The sequence below is a fragment of the Camelus dromedarius genome, chromosome 3, assembly GCF_036321535.1.
Source record: "Camelus dromedarius isolate mCamDro1 chromosome 3, mCamDro1.pat, whole genome shotgun sequence".
NCBI lineage: Eukaryota > Metazoa > Chordata > Mammalia > Artiodactyla > Camelidae > Camelus > Camelus dromedarius.
The window spans coordinates 98,082,259-98,099,365 of NC_087438.1; the positions used below are offsets into that span (position 1 = coordinate 98,082,259).

Sequence of the window (17,107 nt, forward strand, 5' to 3'; positions counted from 1 at the left end):
ACAAAACAGTGGGGTCCTGATCCTGAGAAAGATAGGCTAGCCTCACACTCTCAAGGTAGCAGGAGAGGAGAAAACAACAGGGGAGGAAGTGACAGGTTGGCTCTGGAGTCAGCAGGCCTTGCTCTGTTTGTGTTGTGCTGCACGGTGGGGTGCATTATAAATGCAGCCAGCCAGAGGGCCCCTGGCCCCAGAACCTACGGGAAAGTCTGTGCAAGCCTCACTGAGATGAAGCTGCCAGGCCAGGAGGAGTTTGAAGTCTCCGGGTCTTGTGAAAATGTGCCCACTGGAGAGATGGACAGTGTCGCTGGATCTGACCCCAGCCCTGATGGCCCCTTAGACACAGACAGCAGGGACCTGAGGGTACCCAAGGACCCTCTGCTCTTCATTCAGCTGAATGAGCTGCTGGGCTGGCCTCAGGTGCTGGAGTGGAGGGAGACAGGCAGGTGAGTGGGACCTAGGCCAGTTTTATGAGGTCCTTCCCCTTCCCCCTTGGGACCTCCTCCATGACTCCCATCTCTTTCTGGGTGGGGGGCAGTATTTTCACCCCCAATCAGGAGTCCCTGTGTTTTGCATTTCAGACCCTTGCCCTCTGTGGTTCTCAGTCTTCTCAGCAGTCTGGTTTTGAATTCCCCAAGACCCAAGATAAGGGACAACATCCAGGGTGGGGTGTACTCTGCACCACTGGGCTCACGACTCCCCCATTGCCTCCCCTTCCCTGGCTCTCCTGTGCCCCCACTCCTGGACCTGGGAGAGATGCTCCCAATAACACAGTCTACCCACCTTTTCCACAGGTGGCTGCTATTTGAAGAGAAGCTGGAAGTGGGTGCAGGCCGGTGGAGCACCCCCCATGTGCCCACCCTGGCGCTGCCCAGCCTTCAGAAGCTCCGCAGCCTACTGGCCAAGGGCCTCGTCCTGCTAGACTGTCCAGCTCAGAGCCTTCTGGAGCTCGTGGGTATGTTGGGAGCCTTTGCTGGGGGGACCTGGGCAGCCATGCCATTTCCCTAATATTTCCCCCCAAGTCTTTCAATGTTCCTGAGCCTGCTTCACCCCACCCTAGGGATTATTCATCCCTGTCACAGGGGAGAGATGGAAATGCAGAGTGGAAGAGCAAGTTCACTGTTCTCTGCATTCCCTGATCGAAGAAGGGAAAGGGACCTGCACAGCGGGGAAAGGGGATAAGTTCAGGGGCAGGGAGTCCTCTGGAAAGGGCTCGAGCCCCACCCGGCTTCTCCAGAGCAGGTGACTGGAGTGGAGTGGCTGAGCCCAGAGCTGAGGGGGCAGCTGAAGGCCTTGCTGCTGCAGACACCCCAGCACCTCATCCAGTCCACCGGCACCAGCCCTTGCCAGGGTGAGAGGCCCCTCCCTGCACCCAAGACCAAAAACCCTGGGATGGAAGGGTCCCAGGTCTCCCCTGCAATTTCCCGGACCAGGAGTGGCCTAGCCTCAGCTTAGATCTCAACCCAGGGCTCATGGGGGAGAAGTGGGGGTAGTAGTGAGGGGAGAAGAATGGAGGGGCTAGAATCACAACAGCCAGAGCCCTGTGAACAGATGGTCTTGGGAAGCACTGTGCCAGAGCTCTGCACACACTATGTCACTGAATCTTCACAATCACCCTGTGAGGTAATAGCACAATTATCCTCATTTTAGTGATGAGGATCAGAGAGGGAAGGTGTGCTCCAGTTTTCACAATTTGGCGAAGCTGATCAGGGAGACCTGTTGGATCCACCCCCAATGCCTGTGCTCTTTAATTACCACATGATCCTGTTTTGTAGGATCTGCCCAACCAAGAGAGGCTTCTCATGATGAGGAAGCCCCCCTGAAGGAACAGGTTTGTGGCCCTTCCTTGGACAGGGCTGAGAGGGTCCAGGGATTAACAGAGGTCCTCCCTCCACTGGACTCATCAGTCAAGATTCTGCCAACTCCCCTTCCCCAAATAATCTCTCATCCTCTGTGTCTCTTTGAACCCCCACCCAGCATCAGAACCCCCTGAAACGGAAGCTCCCTCCAGAGGCTGAGGCAGGGGCTGTGTTGGCAGGAGAGCTGGGCTTCCTGGCACAGCCACTCGGGGTCTTTGTGCGACTGCAGGAACCAGTGGTGCTGGGGCCCCTTATTGAGGTGCTCCTACCCAGCAGGTGAGGCTGCTGGGTGGGAGTCGGGGATCCTGGAGCCCAGTGAAGGCTTTTACTGGGAGAGGATTAAGAGGTGTTTGGGTGCAGTCCTCTGGAGGTATTTGGGAGTGGTGCTCAGTGTGAAGGCAGTGGTCAAGGCTGCAAAGGTGTGCATGTGAGTGTATATATGAAGGCTGGTAGGGAGATCAGAGGCCAGGGCTGCCCTGTGGGATAGCAGCCTCTGACCCTCCCTTGGGCCTGATTCCTTCTTCAGGTTTTTCTGCCTCCTCCTTGGTCCCCCGACATTGGGAAGGAGCTACCGTGAGATGGGCCGGGCAGTGGCCGTCCTCCTCAGTGACCCTGTGAGTCGGCAGGCGTGTATGTGTGTGTGCACGCACCCATGCATAGGCTCCTGTCAGTGAGTGTGGACTCTATGTGTGACTGAGGACAGCGATGAAGCAGAGTGTGGCTTCATATTAGTGAGCCTGAGCACTGAAGTTTCCTTGGCTACCACTGCACACACACACCCACCTAGCACAGTCCTGGCACACAGTAGGCACCCACAGATACTCACTGAATGCAAGCGCACATGGATGAATGCTTGAATGACTCGTCTGCCTATGTGACTTGTGTCTAGTTTTGAAGCTGTGAAAACGCATAGAAGGGTACAGATCTGTATTTACTGCCCCTTCTGTGCCCCTGTCCCCAGCAATTCCAGTGGTCAGTTCGTCGGGCCAGCAGCCTTCATGACCTTCTGGCAGCTCTAGATGCCTTCCTAGAGGAGGTGACAGTGCTCCCTCCAGGTCGGTGGGACCCAACAGCTCGGATTCCCCCGCCTAAACGTCTGCCCGCTGAGAACAAAAGGTATCTGGGAGTCTTAATCCCATATAGATCCTTCCCCACTGGCCTTGGGTCCAGTTCCACAGCTGAGGAGGGCAGAGGTCCCAGGCAAGGGACAGAGACCTACCTATGTTTGGATTTGGAGTCGGGCTGACTTGAGTTCCGCTGGACCACTCTGTCGCTGTGAGACCTTGACCGAGAATCTTCTGCTGCCGGCACCTGGCTTTCACTTCTGTTAGAAGGTCACAGTATGATCTGGACCTTTTTAAGGAGAGGTCCACGTCTCCGCGATCAGAGTCGCGTCCCCAGCCAGCAGAGACAGGAGCCGCCACCAGGGGGCAGGGCGCCATGAACTCCTGCGCTGAGTCCAGGTCTGGTTGGAGATCCTAAGCCAACTTGGGTTCCCCTTGTCCCAGGCTCCCCTCGCAACTGCGGGAGGCCAAGAGCCCCTCTGCCCAGCGAGGGGCCCTGGCTGAGGACAGGCATGGCCGCGGACCGCACATACCCAACCCAGAGTTGCAGCGGACTGGCAGGTGAGACGAGCTGGGTGGAAGGAAGGGTAGAGGTCCTGGGGGAGTGGGAGGAGTCACAGGGGCACAGAGGCCTGCTCTCCCTGGGGGCGGGGGCGGGGCGGGGGCGGGGTGGGGGGCGGTCACCCGGGCACAGGGAAAGCAGCGCGGAGAGGGGTGTGGGTTGAGGAAACCTGGATCACTGACCATCCGCGGGCGGGAGGCTGTTCGGGGGCCTTGTCCAGGACGTGTGCCGGAAGGCCTCGTGGTACCCCAGCGACTTCTCGGACGCCCTGCACCCCCAGTGCTTTTCAGCCGTGCTCTACATTTACCTGGCCACCGTCACTAATGCCATCACTTTCGGGGGTCTGCTGGGAGAAGCCACCGACGGTGCTCAGGTGGGTAGGTGGAGGCAAGAAGGGGTTAGGCCCAGCTCTGGTGTTCCACCAGCCATGCCCTTTGCCCTTCTCTGGTACTATGGGGGTGCTGAGGAGGCTCCCCAGAAGCTTAGGATCCTGTGCTGAGGACTCCGGGGTCCTGTGCTGACAGGGTCCACTGTTGATTTCTAGGGGTTGCTGGAAAGCTTCCTGGGCACGGCAGTGGCTGGAGCTACCTTCTGCCTGATGGCCGGCCAGCCCCTCACCATCCTCAGCAGCACTGGGCCAGTGCTGGTCTTTGAACGCCTGCTCTTCTCCTTCAGCAGGTAGAACTCCCCGACCCCACTAGCACACCCTCAGCCTGGTCTCAGCTAAGTCAGTAGCGGAGAGTGGGAACTGCTTGGCTCCAGAGGCAGCTGACCTGGATTAGACTGGGAGCAGAATGGGCCCTGCCAAGCCCTGCCTGTCTCTCACCCCCCAGAGATCACAGCCTGGACTACCTGCCCTTCCGCCTGTGGGTGGGCATCTGGGTGGCCACCTTTTGCCTGGTGCTGGTGGCAACAGAGGCCAGCGTGCTGGTGCGCTACTTCACCCGCTTCACCGAGGAAGGCTTTTGTGCTCTCATCAGCCTCATCTTCATCTATGATGCCGTGGGCAAAATGCTGAACTTGACCCGTGCCTATCCCATCCAGAGACCTGGTTCTCCCGCCTATGGCTGCCTCTGCCAGTATCCAGACCTGGGAGGTGGGTGAGGGAAATAGGGAACTTGGCAAAATGAGGGAGGATGCAGGAGGGGCTGTCCCCTTGCTGTTCCCCTTAGTTCAACAAAATGCTGAGTACTTAACCAGTAACTGGCAGTACTCTTTCCTACTCTGGTTCTCAGTCAATTGAAAAACAAGTCAACAGAGCAGGCCCAATATCATTTTTATTTCTGACAATGGTTCTATCTATGGGTGAACGGGATTCCTAATGATGAAGAATATGGTTCTATCTATGGGTGAACAGGATTCCTAATGAATGAAAACCCAAATTAAATCAACTTACCCAACTAGTCATGGCTGCACTGGACAGGGAATGTCTTGCCCTAGAAGAGCAGAGCTAAATGCATACATGGCGCAGGCAATTTACTCCCCAGAGAAGGAAAGGAAGGGGCAGGGCCAGGCATGCCCCGTTTCTTCTCCCAAACTCACCAATCAAATAAATCGCTGCTCTTCCCCTAGGCCCAGTGACTGGGCAGAGAGAAGCACAGAGTACTACACTTGCACGCATCCCTCCACATGGACGGAAACATCAGGACTGGGGAACAGGTGCTCTCTCAAGGGTATCAGACTCTGTGCTGGGCATAAACAAGACCAGTTCTGGCCCTGGTGGAAACACAGATTTGTGTGCTTATCCATTGACTGGGCATCTTCTTTGGCCAGTCCTGTGCGGGCACCAGGGATAGAAATGGATAGGGAATTTGAAGGGACAAGGGCATGAGGCAATGTCCCGAGGACAGATTTGGTAGTGACTGGAGTCAGCAGACAGATAAGTCAGAACTAAGAATTCTCTGGTTCAGCTGGACCTGTGAGATGAGGCTCCTGATTAGGACTGGAGAAGTTTCCCAGGGGAGGAAAATATATCTGAATTCTTCTTTGCTTCCCAGGAAATGAGTCTCAGTGGACAAGCACAAAGCCAAAAGATAGAGATGACATCTTAAGCATGGTGAGGGTCTGTTCCTGGGAAGGCCTGGGAAAGAAAGGGTGGAGGCCAAAGAAGTCAGGGGTTCCTGGCTCTTCCCACCCCTCACAGGTCACTGAGGCCCAGCCATTTGCTATGGCAGGAGATCTCCTATCTTGTGCTTGTTCTCAGTGGACATTAGTGGACGTTTATTCCACTATATGTAACCCCATCGCTGACCATCTTTCCACACAGGACCTAGGCCTGGTCAATGCATCCTTGCTGCCCCCACCTGAGTGTGCCCGGCGGGGAGGCCACTCTCGTGGCCCCGGCTGTGACATGGTCCCCGACATCGCCTTCTTCTCCATCCTCCTCTTCCTTATCTCCTTCCTCTTTGCCACAGCCCTCAAGCACGTAAAGACCAGCCGCTTCTTCCCCTCGGTGGTGAGTGTCATTTCTCTTTCTGTGGGGCAAAATTGGCTCTTGGCCTCGAGTCCTGTCTGCAAATGGAAAGGGGTACAGAAGGAGGGGGATGGTGGCCTCAGCCTGACCAAGTGTCCACCGTGTGGCCAGGTGCGTAAGGTACTGGGAGACTTCTCCTCGGTCCTGGCCATCCTGCTGGGCTGTGGCCTTGATGCCTACCTGGGCCTAGCCACGCCGAAGCTCATGGTGCCCAGAGAGTTCAAGGTGAGAACTGGGAGTGTAGGGAAGAGGGCGAAGCAGGGCCAGCAGACGACCCTAGAGGAGGAAGATGAGTAGATCCCACACGTCTCCTCTAGTCTTGTTTTCTCATTCATAAAATAGAAATAGTATAATGGCCTCACAGAGTTGTTGTGAGGACACATCGTGTGCTATAGTGAGCACAGACTACTAGGTTGCTATTTTTATAGGTAAGGAGTTAAAAGAATGGGTTCTGGTCATCCAGCCCTGGGTCTGAGCTCCATTTTTGCCATTTCCTAGCTGTGTGACCATAGGCAAGTTAACCTACATTCTGAGCCTCAATTTCTTCATCTGTGAAATGGAAATAATAAATAACAATAGTTCCTACCTCATGGGTTATTTTGAGGTTCACAGAAGAACATAGTGTAAAGCACTATCACGTGCCAGGACTGGCACATACCAACACGTCAGTAAATGCAGGTATTGTTGTTATGTGTTCTCCCTACCCTTGGCATGGCCCTACCCACTGCACTACTCCCCACTCTCTTCTCTGTACCCCCAATTGCCTGCTCTGATCTGGTGGCTAGAGCTCCCTGCCCAGGGCATGACAGTGTGCTGATTTAGCACAGAAACTTTGCCTGTGCATTTGGGGCCCTCCCTTCCGGCTTCCCTCAGGACAGGAGTGCAGGGGGGCTCCTGCTGGGTGAGCCTCAGGGGCTCGGAACCCAAGACAGCAACTGGGGCCCCTCCCCCACACAGACGCTTATAATCAGAGCAGACGCAGACACACCCAGCCCTGCCCCATCCCTAGATCAGACAGGTCTGAGCCTGAGCTGCCCCACCCTAGATGGTTTGGGGGTGGGGGTGCCTAGGGAGAAGGGCTCTGAACATCAAGAAGTGTGGGTAGGCCTCATCCACCACCTCCTCCTCTTGCAGGGAGGGAGGGACCCTGAGAATCAAAGTCCAGAGCTCCTGGCTCCAGCCCAACCCCCAGGCTGGGTCCCCCTCCTTCTTCTTTCTGGCATCCCTAACCTGGACTGCTTTGAACCAGCTGTGCACACATAAGACTGCTCCCACCTAACATTCAGTGTCTTGGGGTGGGCAGGGGTTGGGGAGCATTGTGGAAGAATGCCAAGGCTGGGGTGTGCAGGTGAGGTGCTCTTGAGAGACCCTCTCCAACCTATCTGTGGACTGCCCTCCCCCAGCCCACACTCCCTGGGCGTGGCTGGCTGGTATCACCTTTTGGGACCAACCCCTGGTGGCTGAGTGTGGCAGCCGTCCTGCCTGCCCTGCTGTTGTCTATCCTTATCTTCATGGACCAGCAGATCACAGCGGTCATCCTCAACCATGCCAAATATAGACTTCAGGTAAGGCCTGCTAGGTAAGACCCTAGGTCCCCAGACCAAGGGACGGAAGCTCCAGGGTGGGGTCCAGGCTCCCCATCTCCTACCCTAGAGGACAGAGGGCCCAGGTCTGGCCTAGTTTCATCCTCTTTGCCCCACCACTACCTTCAGAAAGGAGCTGGCTTCCACCTGGACCTCTTCTGTGTGGCTGTGCTGATGCTGCTCACATCAGCACTCGGGCTGCCCTGGTATGTCTCAGCCACTGTCATCTCCCTGGCCCACATGGACAGTCTTCGGAGAGAGAGCAGAGCCCGTGCCCCAGGGGAAGCTCCCAGCTTCCTGGGCATCAGGTGAGGCCAGTATTCAGGAGGCTGGAATGAGAGGTGGGTGCAAGGTGGGGTAGTGGGTACAGGGCAGAGTAATTTGGGCAGTTTAAATTTTAAGCTGATGACTCCAGAGGGCTTCTCTCACTGCTCCACGAGCACTGCAGTGGGGTGAATGGATGGGTTCTGGGCCCTGAGATGGGTGAGTTAGATCTTCCTCCCTCCTCTTTCAGCCATGCGACTGGGAGGGGCTTCAAGAGGAGCATCATGGATATAAGGGTGGAGGCAGCCAGGGCTGAGCAAGGATGAGGTGCCACCTAATAATCCCCACTCAGTGTAGAAGCATCTCATTGATGTTACAAAGTAACCATCACAAAAACAATTTTGTTGGAAACACACTCTGTCAAAAGTATGTGAAATCAACTTTGCAAATTGTGGAACAAAAGTGTTTATGGTAGTATAAAAATTGCTAATTTTCCATCAAAATAAAAACAAAGAGCAACTGTGAGCTTGAGTTGATGAAGAGGCCTGGAACCCCCATAATGAAGTGCCCTGTCCCTCCCTCTCCACCAATTTTTCACACCAAGCTAAGGCCCCCTCCCCGCCAGGTAACTATTGGGGGATCCCTCCACTTCCCTTCTGCCAGGGTCTGTTATGGAGTCTGGCCAGTGTCTGCAGCTTGGGATCCCCAAGGGCTCACCCAGACCTTGGCTCTCTCCTCCCTGTCCCAACAGAGAGCAGAGGCTGACGGGCCTGGTGGTGTTCATTCTCACAGGAACCTCCATCTTCCTGGCACCTGTACTCAAGGTACCTTCGCCTGACAGGCCAGCATCAGGGGCAGGGAACTAATTATGATAAGTAAAGCAAGAACTGACGCTGGCTGAACATTTACTGCACACTAGGCACTGTGTTAAGTTTTCTCTATACATGGTCTCATTTAATCCTCATAATAACCCGAGAGGCATATATACTTTACAAATGAGGAACCTGAAAGTTAAAGAGGTTAAGTAGCTTGTAAGAGACCACTAAGAGAGCTAGTTTCTTGGATCTATCTGAAAACCCAAACTCTAACCCAGTGGGCTTTCTACCCAGTGGAGCAGGGTGTAGACATGCCACCATCCCTCAGGGCCAAGCACTACCCTTGCTCCAGCCTCTCAATGAGCCTTAGACTAAAAGTGTGGTCATCACACCCCAGAAAAACTTTGAGGCCAAATCCCTTCACTTCTCCTTCACCACATGTTTATAAAACACCTGTTGTATGCAAGGCTCTGCTAGGCACCTGCGAGAATGGGGTGTGGAGGCGGGGAGTACTGAAAAGGACTATGGAGCCATGCCCTTGTCAGCAACACATACACACGAATAAAAAGTAAGTAACAAGTAACAGCAGAAAGGTTCAACAAGCCAAGACAGTGAAGCAGTCAAGGAGGCTATGGAGAATGGCACACAAGAGTGACTGGCAGGATGACAAGAGGTTAGGGGAGGGAAAGGTCATGGAAGCTGGGTGAGAGTAGAGCATTTGAAAGAGCCAGATGGACTGGATCAGCCACTTACTAACTAGGTGACTCTCATTCAGCAGATATTTACTGAGCATAAACCATACACCAAGCACTGTTCCAGGGACTGGGGATACAGTGATGATCAAAAGAGATCATCCACATCTAGCAGTCTGGTGAGAGGAGACAGATAGAAACAATTAAAACAATAGAACAGAATTAGTTCGGATAGTTATAACTTCTATGAAAAATAAGAGAGGGTAAGGTGATTAAGAGCACAGGGGGTCTACTTTAGATTGGACGATCAGAGAAGGCCTTTCTCGGGTATCATGAGATGAGTAGTGAGAAGCATGAGTAGTGAGAAGGAGGTCAGGGAAGAGCATTTTAGGTGGAGGGAATAGCAAAGCAAAAGGCCTTGCAAGGTATAGAAATAAACTTAGGAGTATTGAGGGAAGGAAAGGAGGCCAGTATAGCAGGAAAAAAGAGAGCAGAGAGGAATGTGAGAAAGAATAGTGAGGTGGTTATGGGCATGTTACTTAGACTCTCTGCAATCCAATTTCTCCCTCTGTAAAATGGAGACAATTATAGGATTTACCTCATCTGATTGATGTGACGATTCAATGAGATCAGGCATGCAAAGTGGGAAGGAAGGGAAAGACCTGGGTATGCTTAGATGTTGGAGGCTGGAGGGTGGGGTTGGAGCCAAAGGCGGGTATCCGGTGAACTCCTTTGCCAGTTCTCCACTTCTCTCTACCAGTACATCCCGATGCCTGTGCTCTATGGCATCTTCCTATACATGGGCGTGGGAGCGATTAGCAGCATCCAGGTGAGCCCATTAAAATCACCAGGTAACCCCACTTTTCTTTTCTTTCCTGCTGGTACCTCCTGCTTGCATTTGCCAACTCCCCTCCTCTCCTCTCTTCCTGCCTCTGCTGCGCACAGAGACTCTGCCACACTCTGGATGGGGAGGGGACCAAGGGAGCCTTCTGACTGCACCCCCCTGCCATGCTGGGCTTAGATAGCTAACAGTGACACCCACCAGGCTATCTGAGTATCCTGCTTTCTTCTTCCTCTTGTTCCCCCAGTTAACGAAGAGGGTGCAACTGTTATTGATGCCAGCAAAGCACCAACCGGATCTTCTGCTCTTGCGGCATGTGCCTCTGAGCAGGGTCCACCTCTTCACAGCCATCCAGCTTGCCTGCCTGGGTCTACTTTGGATAATCAAGTCTACCCCTGCAGCCATCATCTTCCCCCTCATGGTGACTCAGGGCAGAGCTGGGTGGTGTCCTGATCGCTCCTGGGAGACTCTGAGCCTGGGAGGGTGGCCAAAGCCTCCACAAGAGGAAGAATCTCCCTCTCACTTGTCCTGGGTTTGGCTCGGTGGGAATCCTAGGACAAAGAAAGTTGGCCAAGGGATGGCTACAGATGAGCCAGTCCTGGGACACTTGGTTCAACTTCCTTGGGCTGATCAACCACAGATAGGGATGTAAAGCCCAGAAGAAAACTGAAGCCCTGAGAGAGGCAATGCTGGTACTTTTGTTACTCAGTGAGTTGATAACATAAGTGGCTTCTGGCCTTGTTCTTACTGAGGAAGTCAAGAACCATGGGCTTTGCAGTGGGACCACTCTGGTGACCACATCCTAGCTGTGTGACCTCTGAGAAGTACTAAACTCTCAGGGCTTCATTTTCCTTCTCTGTACAATGGGAGTAATTATTATATCCAATTCAAGTGAATGTGTTAGCATTCACTATACACAATGCCTGGCACAGTGGAAGTACTCAGGGAATGTTACTATTGTTAGTGTTCCTGATGCTGTTGCTGACAGCCAGCCCTGGGCTTTGTTTCTATCCCTGCAGTTGCTGGGCCTGGTGGGGATCCGAAAGGCACTGGAGTGGGTCTTCTCACCACGGGAACTCTTCTGGCTGGATGAGCTGATGTCAGAGAAGGAGAGAAGCATTCCTGAGAAGGGGCTGGAGCCAGAGTACTCACTCAGTGGAAGTGACAGTGAAGATGTGAGCTCCAGGATGGGCCCTCTCAGGAGAACAAGGGAGGGAGTCCAGAAAGATCTGATCAACACAATCACTCCTCAGCTCCATATTAACATAGGTCCCCTGAAGGAGTGAGGGAAGTTTTTCTTCATAGGGCAGGGGCCCTAGTTCATTACCCCATGGGGGTGGAACAGGCTGGTGACACAGCTCTAAGTGGGTTGTCTTTCTCAACCCTGGTCTTTATTTCAATGTGGGTTTATATCCTTTCACTCTCTGGTCCCTTTCTCTCTGCTCTCTGTCTTGGTTTCTTGGTCTTTCTATTCCCAGCTCATCTTGGGATCTCTCTTCCATAGTCAGAGCTCATGTATCAGCCAAAGGTTCCAGAAATCAACATCTCTGTGAATTAGCTGGAGTAGGAGTAAGGAGTGGAGGCTCCAGGAAACAGAGCATGAGGTGAGGATATGAGAGAAGTGCCCCTGACATCTAGGATGGGGAGGTGGGGCTGAGACCTTGGAAACCTCTAGTGTGCTGACCAGCCCATTTTCTCTTCATGCTCCAGTCTTTCATCAACCGTAGAGTGGGGGAAGGGGCAGAAGAGTCTTTCCAGAGGAAAGAATTGGGAAACTTGCGAGGGTACCTGGGCTTGGCTCTCTGCGGTACTGAAGTCCGGCCGGTAGAGGGAGCTCAAGCTCACACCAAACTGGAAGTGGGCATGGGAGGTGGGGAAGGGAGGGGTACCGTAGCAAAAGAATGAAGGAGCCAGGAGGAGAGGAAGCGGGGATAAAACTCCCTGCCACTTTTCTTTGCTTTGGAGGCTCCTTCCACAGGCTGCAGAGAACCACACTGCAGACAAGTGAAGGGATTCTTTGTCACTTGCTCTTTGCCATTCTTTCATTTTATTCATCCATTTATCAAAACATTTTCTTAGTATTTTGGAGTATCCAGGTAATAGAGATATCGTGGTAAGATAGTCATGGTCCCTGACCTCAGGAAGTTAAAATTCCAGTGGTAAAACAAATAGGCAAGTGTTACAGTGAGATAGTGCTGGCTAAGGTAAGGAGAGGCTGTGGCAGCAGAGAGGCTTCCAATCCCTCCTTGGAGGGGGTGAAGGTACGGTCCTGGGAGTTGGATAGGGCATCCAAGAGGAAGTGGTCCATAATTTGAAATCTGAAGAATGAACCTAGCCAGGCTAGATGGAGGGAAAATGTTCTAGGCAAAGGGTGCAGCATATGCAAACGCCTGGAATTTTCCCCCCTTGATAAATTGAATTCTTTGGGGCCATAGAATGCCTTCACTCCATGGCTCTCCAAGCCTAAGAGCCCCCACCACTTACAATGGAAAATTCTGGGGGCTTGAGGGAGACAAATCACCCATTGGCCCAGAACAAGAATCTTTTGAGCTCTCCTTATCCCCTATCTCTGCTTGGCTCTGTTCTTTGCCTTACTGTGTCCCTGAGCACTTGCTCTGACCCCACCATGTCTTCTCTCTGTTCACAGGTATTTACTCCGGAAGTTGTCCTTTGGTTTAACTGCCAGATGCTCAGTCATCTGGAAAACTGGAACAGTGGGGCAGGACTGGAAGGCAGCTGGCCAAGACCTCAGTCACCCGCCTGAGCTGGGGGTGGAGAGTGGCAGGGAACAAGTAGGTAGGCATTGCAGTTAGGGAAGTCTGGTAAGCCAGAGGGACTGAGGAGGCCCTACTGACTCTCTACCCCCATTAAACGAATCTGAGTCCAGAGGCCCTTACTATTGTGAACTTTCTGTCCTCACAGATTGTCTTTTACAGAATCAGGGGGTTGTCATGGAACTCTTTTTGGTCTACAAAAGGAAAAAAAGTCCCTCTTTCCAGAATAAGTATTCCTCTATTTAAAACAGTTTTTCTTTTTTTTTTTTTTACACATAAAAAATAAACTTCGGGTGTTTTTGACCACAAAAGTAATTGAGATTACTGCAAAATATTGGACCACTACAGAAATGTATAATTTTTGAAATGGAAACTACCCCAGAGATAACTAGTGTTCACATTTTAGTGCATATTATTCAGATTTATTGAGTTCTATAAACACACTTGACACTACGCATTAGATGTTTTTCCCATGTCAATACTACATACATATTTAACTTACTCTTTTTGCATAGAATAAATAGCTATAAGTTGAAAAAGATACCATATACACAAAAGAGTATATAAAATATCTTCTGTAAGGGCAAGAATTTCTCCAGAGTATATACTTAGGAGGAGAATTAATGAGTAACAATAAAAAGAACACCTGTGTGTCCAACACTCAGGTTTAGAAATAGGATATTCTTAGTAACTCAGAAGTACCCCCAATATTGTATCCCCAACTCCATGTAAACACTATCTAAATTTTATGGTAATTATGTTCTCACTTTTCTTATAGTTTTAACATCTATTTATGTATGTTTATGTGTTTATTATTTTGCCTGTTTGTGAATGTTATATAAATGGAATCACAGTGTATGAATTCTGTAACTGCTTTTTTCACTCAGCATTGTTTTGAGAATCAATCATGTGAATTGATGCAGCTGTAGTTTGTTCATTTTCATTGCTGTGTAGCACTCTGTTGCATGACTCTACCACAATTCAATTCTTCATTTTACTGTTGACTCGAAGAATTCACTGCTGAAGCTATCTGGACCTGGTGCTTGCTTTGTGGAAAGTTAACTGAAATTCTTTAATGGTTATTGGATTTTTTTATTTTAATTAAAGACTATATTTTTTAACACAGTTTTAGGTTCAGGTTGTAGGAATTTCAGGCTCTTTATTTTATTCTCTAGCCAGTTTTGGTGAATTGTATTTTTCTAGGAATCTATTCATTTTATCTAAATTTTCATATTTATTGGCATAAAGTTATTATAACCTTTATTTGTTTAATCTATGTAGCACATTTAGCTATAGTTGCCATACCATTTTTAATATTATTTGCATTCTCTTTTTTTCTTTTTTGTTCTTGGTTACTCTTGCCAGAAGTTAGTCTATTTCAGTCTACATTAATTTCTACTCTTTAATATTTCCTTCCATTTTATTTTTCTAACTTCTTAGTTCATTACTTTGAGACTGAGTTATTTCCTGATGTAAGCAGTACTGCTATAGATTTTCTTCAAAGTACACTTTAGCTGCATCTCACAGTTTTGATTATAGTATTCTCACTATCATTTATTTCTAAGTTTTTTCTAATTCTTACTATGATTTCCCTTTTGACCCATATGTTGTTAAGAAGTACATTTTAATAATTTCCAAACATGTTTTTTCCTCTTAATTATCTTTTTGTAACTGATCTCTAATTTAACTGCATTTAGACATTTGTGAGGCTAACTTTATGACCTGGCCATAAATGTTCCATGTGTGCCTGAAAAGAATGTTTATGCTCCAGTTTTGGGAAGCAATTTTTTATCTGTTCCTATTAGGCCAGCCTACTAATTGTGCTGATCAAAATGTTCTATATCTTTCATAACTTCTTTTTGGGTCTGTTTGAACTATCAAATACTGGAGGAGGAATGTTAACATACTATGATAATGAATTTGTCAATATCTCCTTGTAGATATGTCAATTTTGTTTTTATGTATTTTTAAAAGCTGTGTTATTGGGTGCTTTCTAGTTTAGAATTGCTGTATTTTCCTAGTTAACTGATACATTTATAGTTTTGTACTGATCTTATTTTGTAATGACTAGTAATGCTTTCTGCTTTAAAGTTATTTTCTCTTCTAGAAATATAGTTAAGTTTTCTTTTTGGTTAGAATTTACCTATATTGCATATTGGTATTCTTTGAACTTTAGCCTTTCTGTGTTTTTATATTTTAAGTGTATCTATTACTACCACCACAGAGTCATATTAGTGGTTTTTAAACTCCAATTTGATAATGTCTTTTTTTTTTTATGATGATAATGTCTTTTAGCTAGAGAACTCAATACATTTACATTTAGAGTGATTACTGATATATTTGGTTTTGTCTTATTTGGTTTTCTATTGTTCTGTTTTTCTGTTTCTTTTCCTTTTTCTTGTCTTGTTTTGGATTGATTGAGCTATTCCTGTCTTTTCTTTTTCTTTTCCATTTTTCTCCCTCTACTCATTTGGGATATGAGAAAAAGGGAAGTCAAGGATGACTACAGTGTTTTTGTCATAAGAAACAGGAAGAATGGAATTACCATTAAGTGATTCCATATTTGGACATCTTAAGTATGATGCCTTTTAGATAGTAAGGTAGAGATGTCATATAGGCAGCTGAACATGCAAATATGAAGTTTGAGGGGAGGTCTGATTTAGAGGTAAAAATTTGTAAGTTTATTAGTATATAAATTATATTTAAAATAGATAGCAAGATTACCCAAGGGAGTGGATGCAGTTAGAGAAGAGATCCAAGGACCAAATCTTGGAACACTCCAGTGTTAAAAGGTAGGAGGTCGAGGAGCAACCAGGAAAGGAGAAGACTGATGAGTGGCCTGTGACGTGGGAGCAAGACCAGGAGAACATTCTTGAAGTAAGAAAATGTTTCACAGAGAGGTGTTTCTGGTTACAATTTGTTTTGGGATCATTCTAACTCATTACTTTTGTGCTGGTTCATCATGAATTTTAAAGTTAAAAATTATATTTAACCTAGCATTTTAGTTGTTTTGGATCCTAATATTATAGTCTAAGTATCTACTGATTGAGAAAAATATGTATCAAAAGTATCATTTAAACTTAGATAATTGTATATTTTACTCATTTCAATAGCATCTTCATATTGTTGAAAACATCTTTGTTTAGACTTACTTATTGAAACAGTCAACAAATATTTATTGACCATCAACAATGTCCTGGCAGATAAGGTTTCTGGCGTCATGGAGTTTACATTTACAGGGAAGGAGAGAAGTAAAGAACAACAAATAAGATCATCTCAGATAAAGGCAAATACTCTGAAGAAAATCAAACAGGGTAATATAATAAGGACAGGGAGAAGACATTACTTAAGATGGATGTTCAGGGAAGGCTTCTCTGAGGAGGCCTTTAAGGTGACAAGGAATCAGCCAAATTATAATCTGCCCGTTGGGGTGTAAACATACACATAAATTTAAGAGTTCTACAGTCCTTAGATTGGGAACCACTGTCATAAGAGAAAGATTTTGAGGTCAGTACTGGCGTCAAACTTAGCCCTGAGCTTGCTCAGTCTAGACCATATGAGCCTGGGATACTTTCTTGGCTCTAGCCTATAGGCTTCAGCTTCCTGTCAGTAAAATGGAGCCAACAGCCTGGATTCTAGGGTGCTGCAAGGGTTAATTGATGCCTTCAACATTCTTTAAGATCTTTAGATGAAAGACCCAGGGCTGAATAGAGGGTTATTAGAGCCTCCCAAGCCCCAGGGAAATGCCTCCATATCAGTAACCTAGGTTCTCTCCTCTCCAGTCTGTAGCTGTGGGACAATGGTTCTCAAAATTTTGTGGCATTGGAATCAAAGGTTGTTATAATATGAATTCCTGGAGTCTCTGCCTAGGGTTCTGATTCTCCCTGAGGTTCTGGGTTCTTGCCTTCTTAGATCAGTGTTCTTCTGTCCCCTTGTCCAGTGGCCTAATGCTTCCCAACAATATAGACTTTTGTCTTTGCAAATGGACCTGAGTGTGCACTTGTCCATATATACTATGGCCAGAGACATCTTTGATCATTTTTCCTGAGAGCAATCCAGAGCATAGATTGGGGAAGGCAGGAATGTGTCTGTATTTACTTCTCAAATGCAGACATATGTTAGAAGAAGGATTTGGGGGAAGCTTTTGAATAAAAGGAGGGAGGAACTGCCACCTAGTACAAAG

The 17,107-nt window shown here is 48.7% G+C and overlaps 1 protein-coding gene across 4 annotated transcripts; it reads left to right on the top strand.

Annotated features, from left to right (window-relative positions):
- Window positions 1–155: 155 nt before the first annotated feature.
- Window positions 156–16,059, top strand: SLC4A9 (solute carrier family 4 member 9). Of its 4 annotated transcripts, none has more exons than XM_064484357.1 (22): window positions 156–443; window positions 792–952; window positions 1,235–1,348; window positions 1,773–1,828; window positions 1,975–2,132; window positions 2,383–2,470; window positions 2,818–2,972; window positions 3,365–3,481; window positions 3,681–3,855; window positions 4,027–4,160; window positions 4,316–4,578; window positions 5,480–5,538; window positions 5,749–5,937; window positions 6,067–6,180; window positions 7,359–7,514; window positions 7,662–7,846; window positions 8,554–8,626; window positions 10,070–10,138; window positions 10,398–10,571; window positions 11,170–11,325; window positions 11,655–11,754; window positions 15,636–16,059. In XM_064484357.1, the coding sequence occupies exons 1-21, from the start codon at window positions 226–228 to the stop codon at window positions 11,706–11,708; spliced, it is 2,868 nt and encodes a 955-aa protein (XP_064340427.1). In that variant the 5' UTR covers window positions 156–225; the 3' UTR covers window positions 11,709–11,754; window positions 15,636–16,059. The 4 variants fall into 4 exon arrangements, with proteins under 4 accessions (XP_064340427.1, XP_064340426.1, XP_064340428.1 ...); XM_064484356.1 differs by lacking the exon at window positions 15,636–16,059 and adding an exon at window positions 12,798–12,863; XM_031449150.2 differs by lacking the exon at window positions 15,636–16,059 and adding an exon at window positions 12,798–12,863 and having other exon boundaries at window positions 172–443; window positions 7,359–7,520; window positions 7,668–7,846.
- The last annotated feature ends 1,048 nt before the right edge of the window (window positions 16,060–17,107 follow it).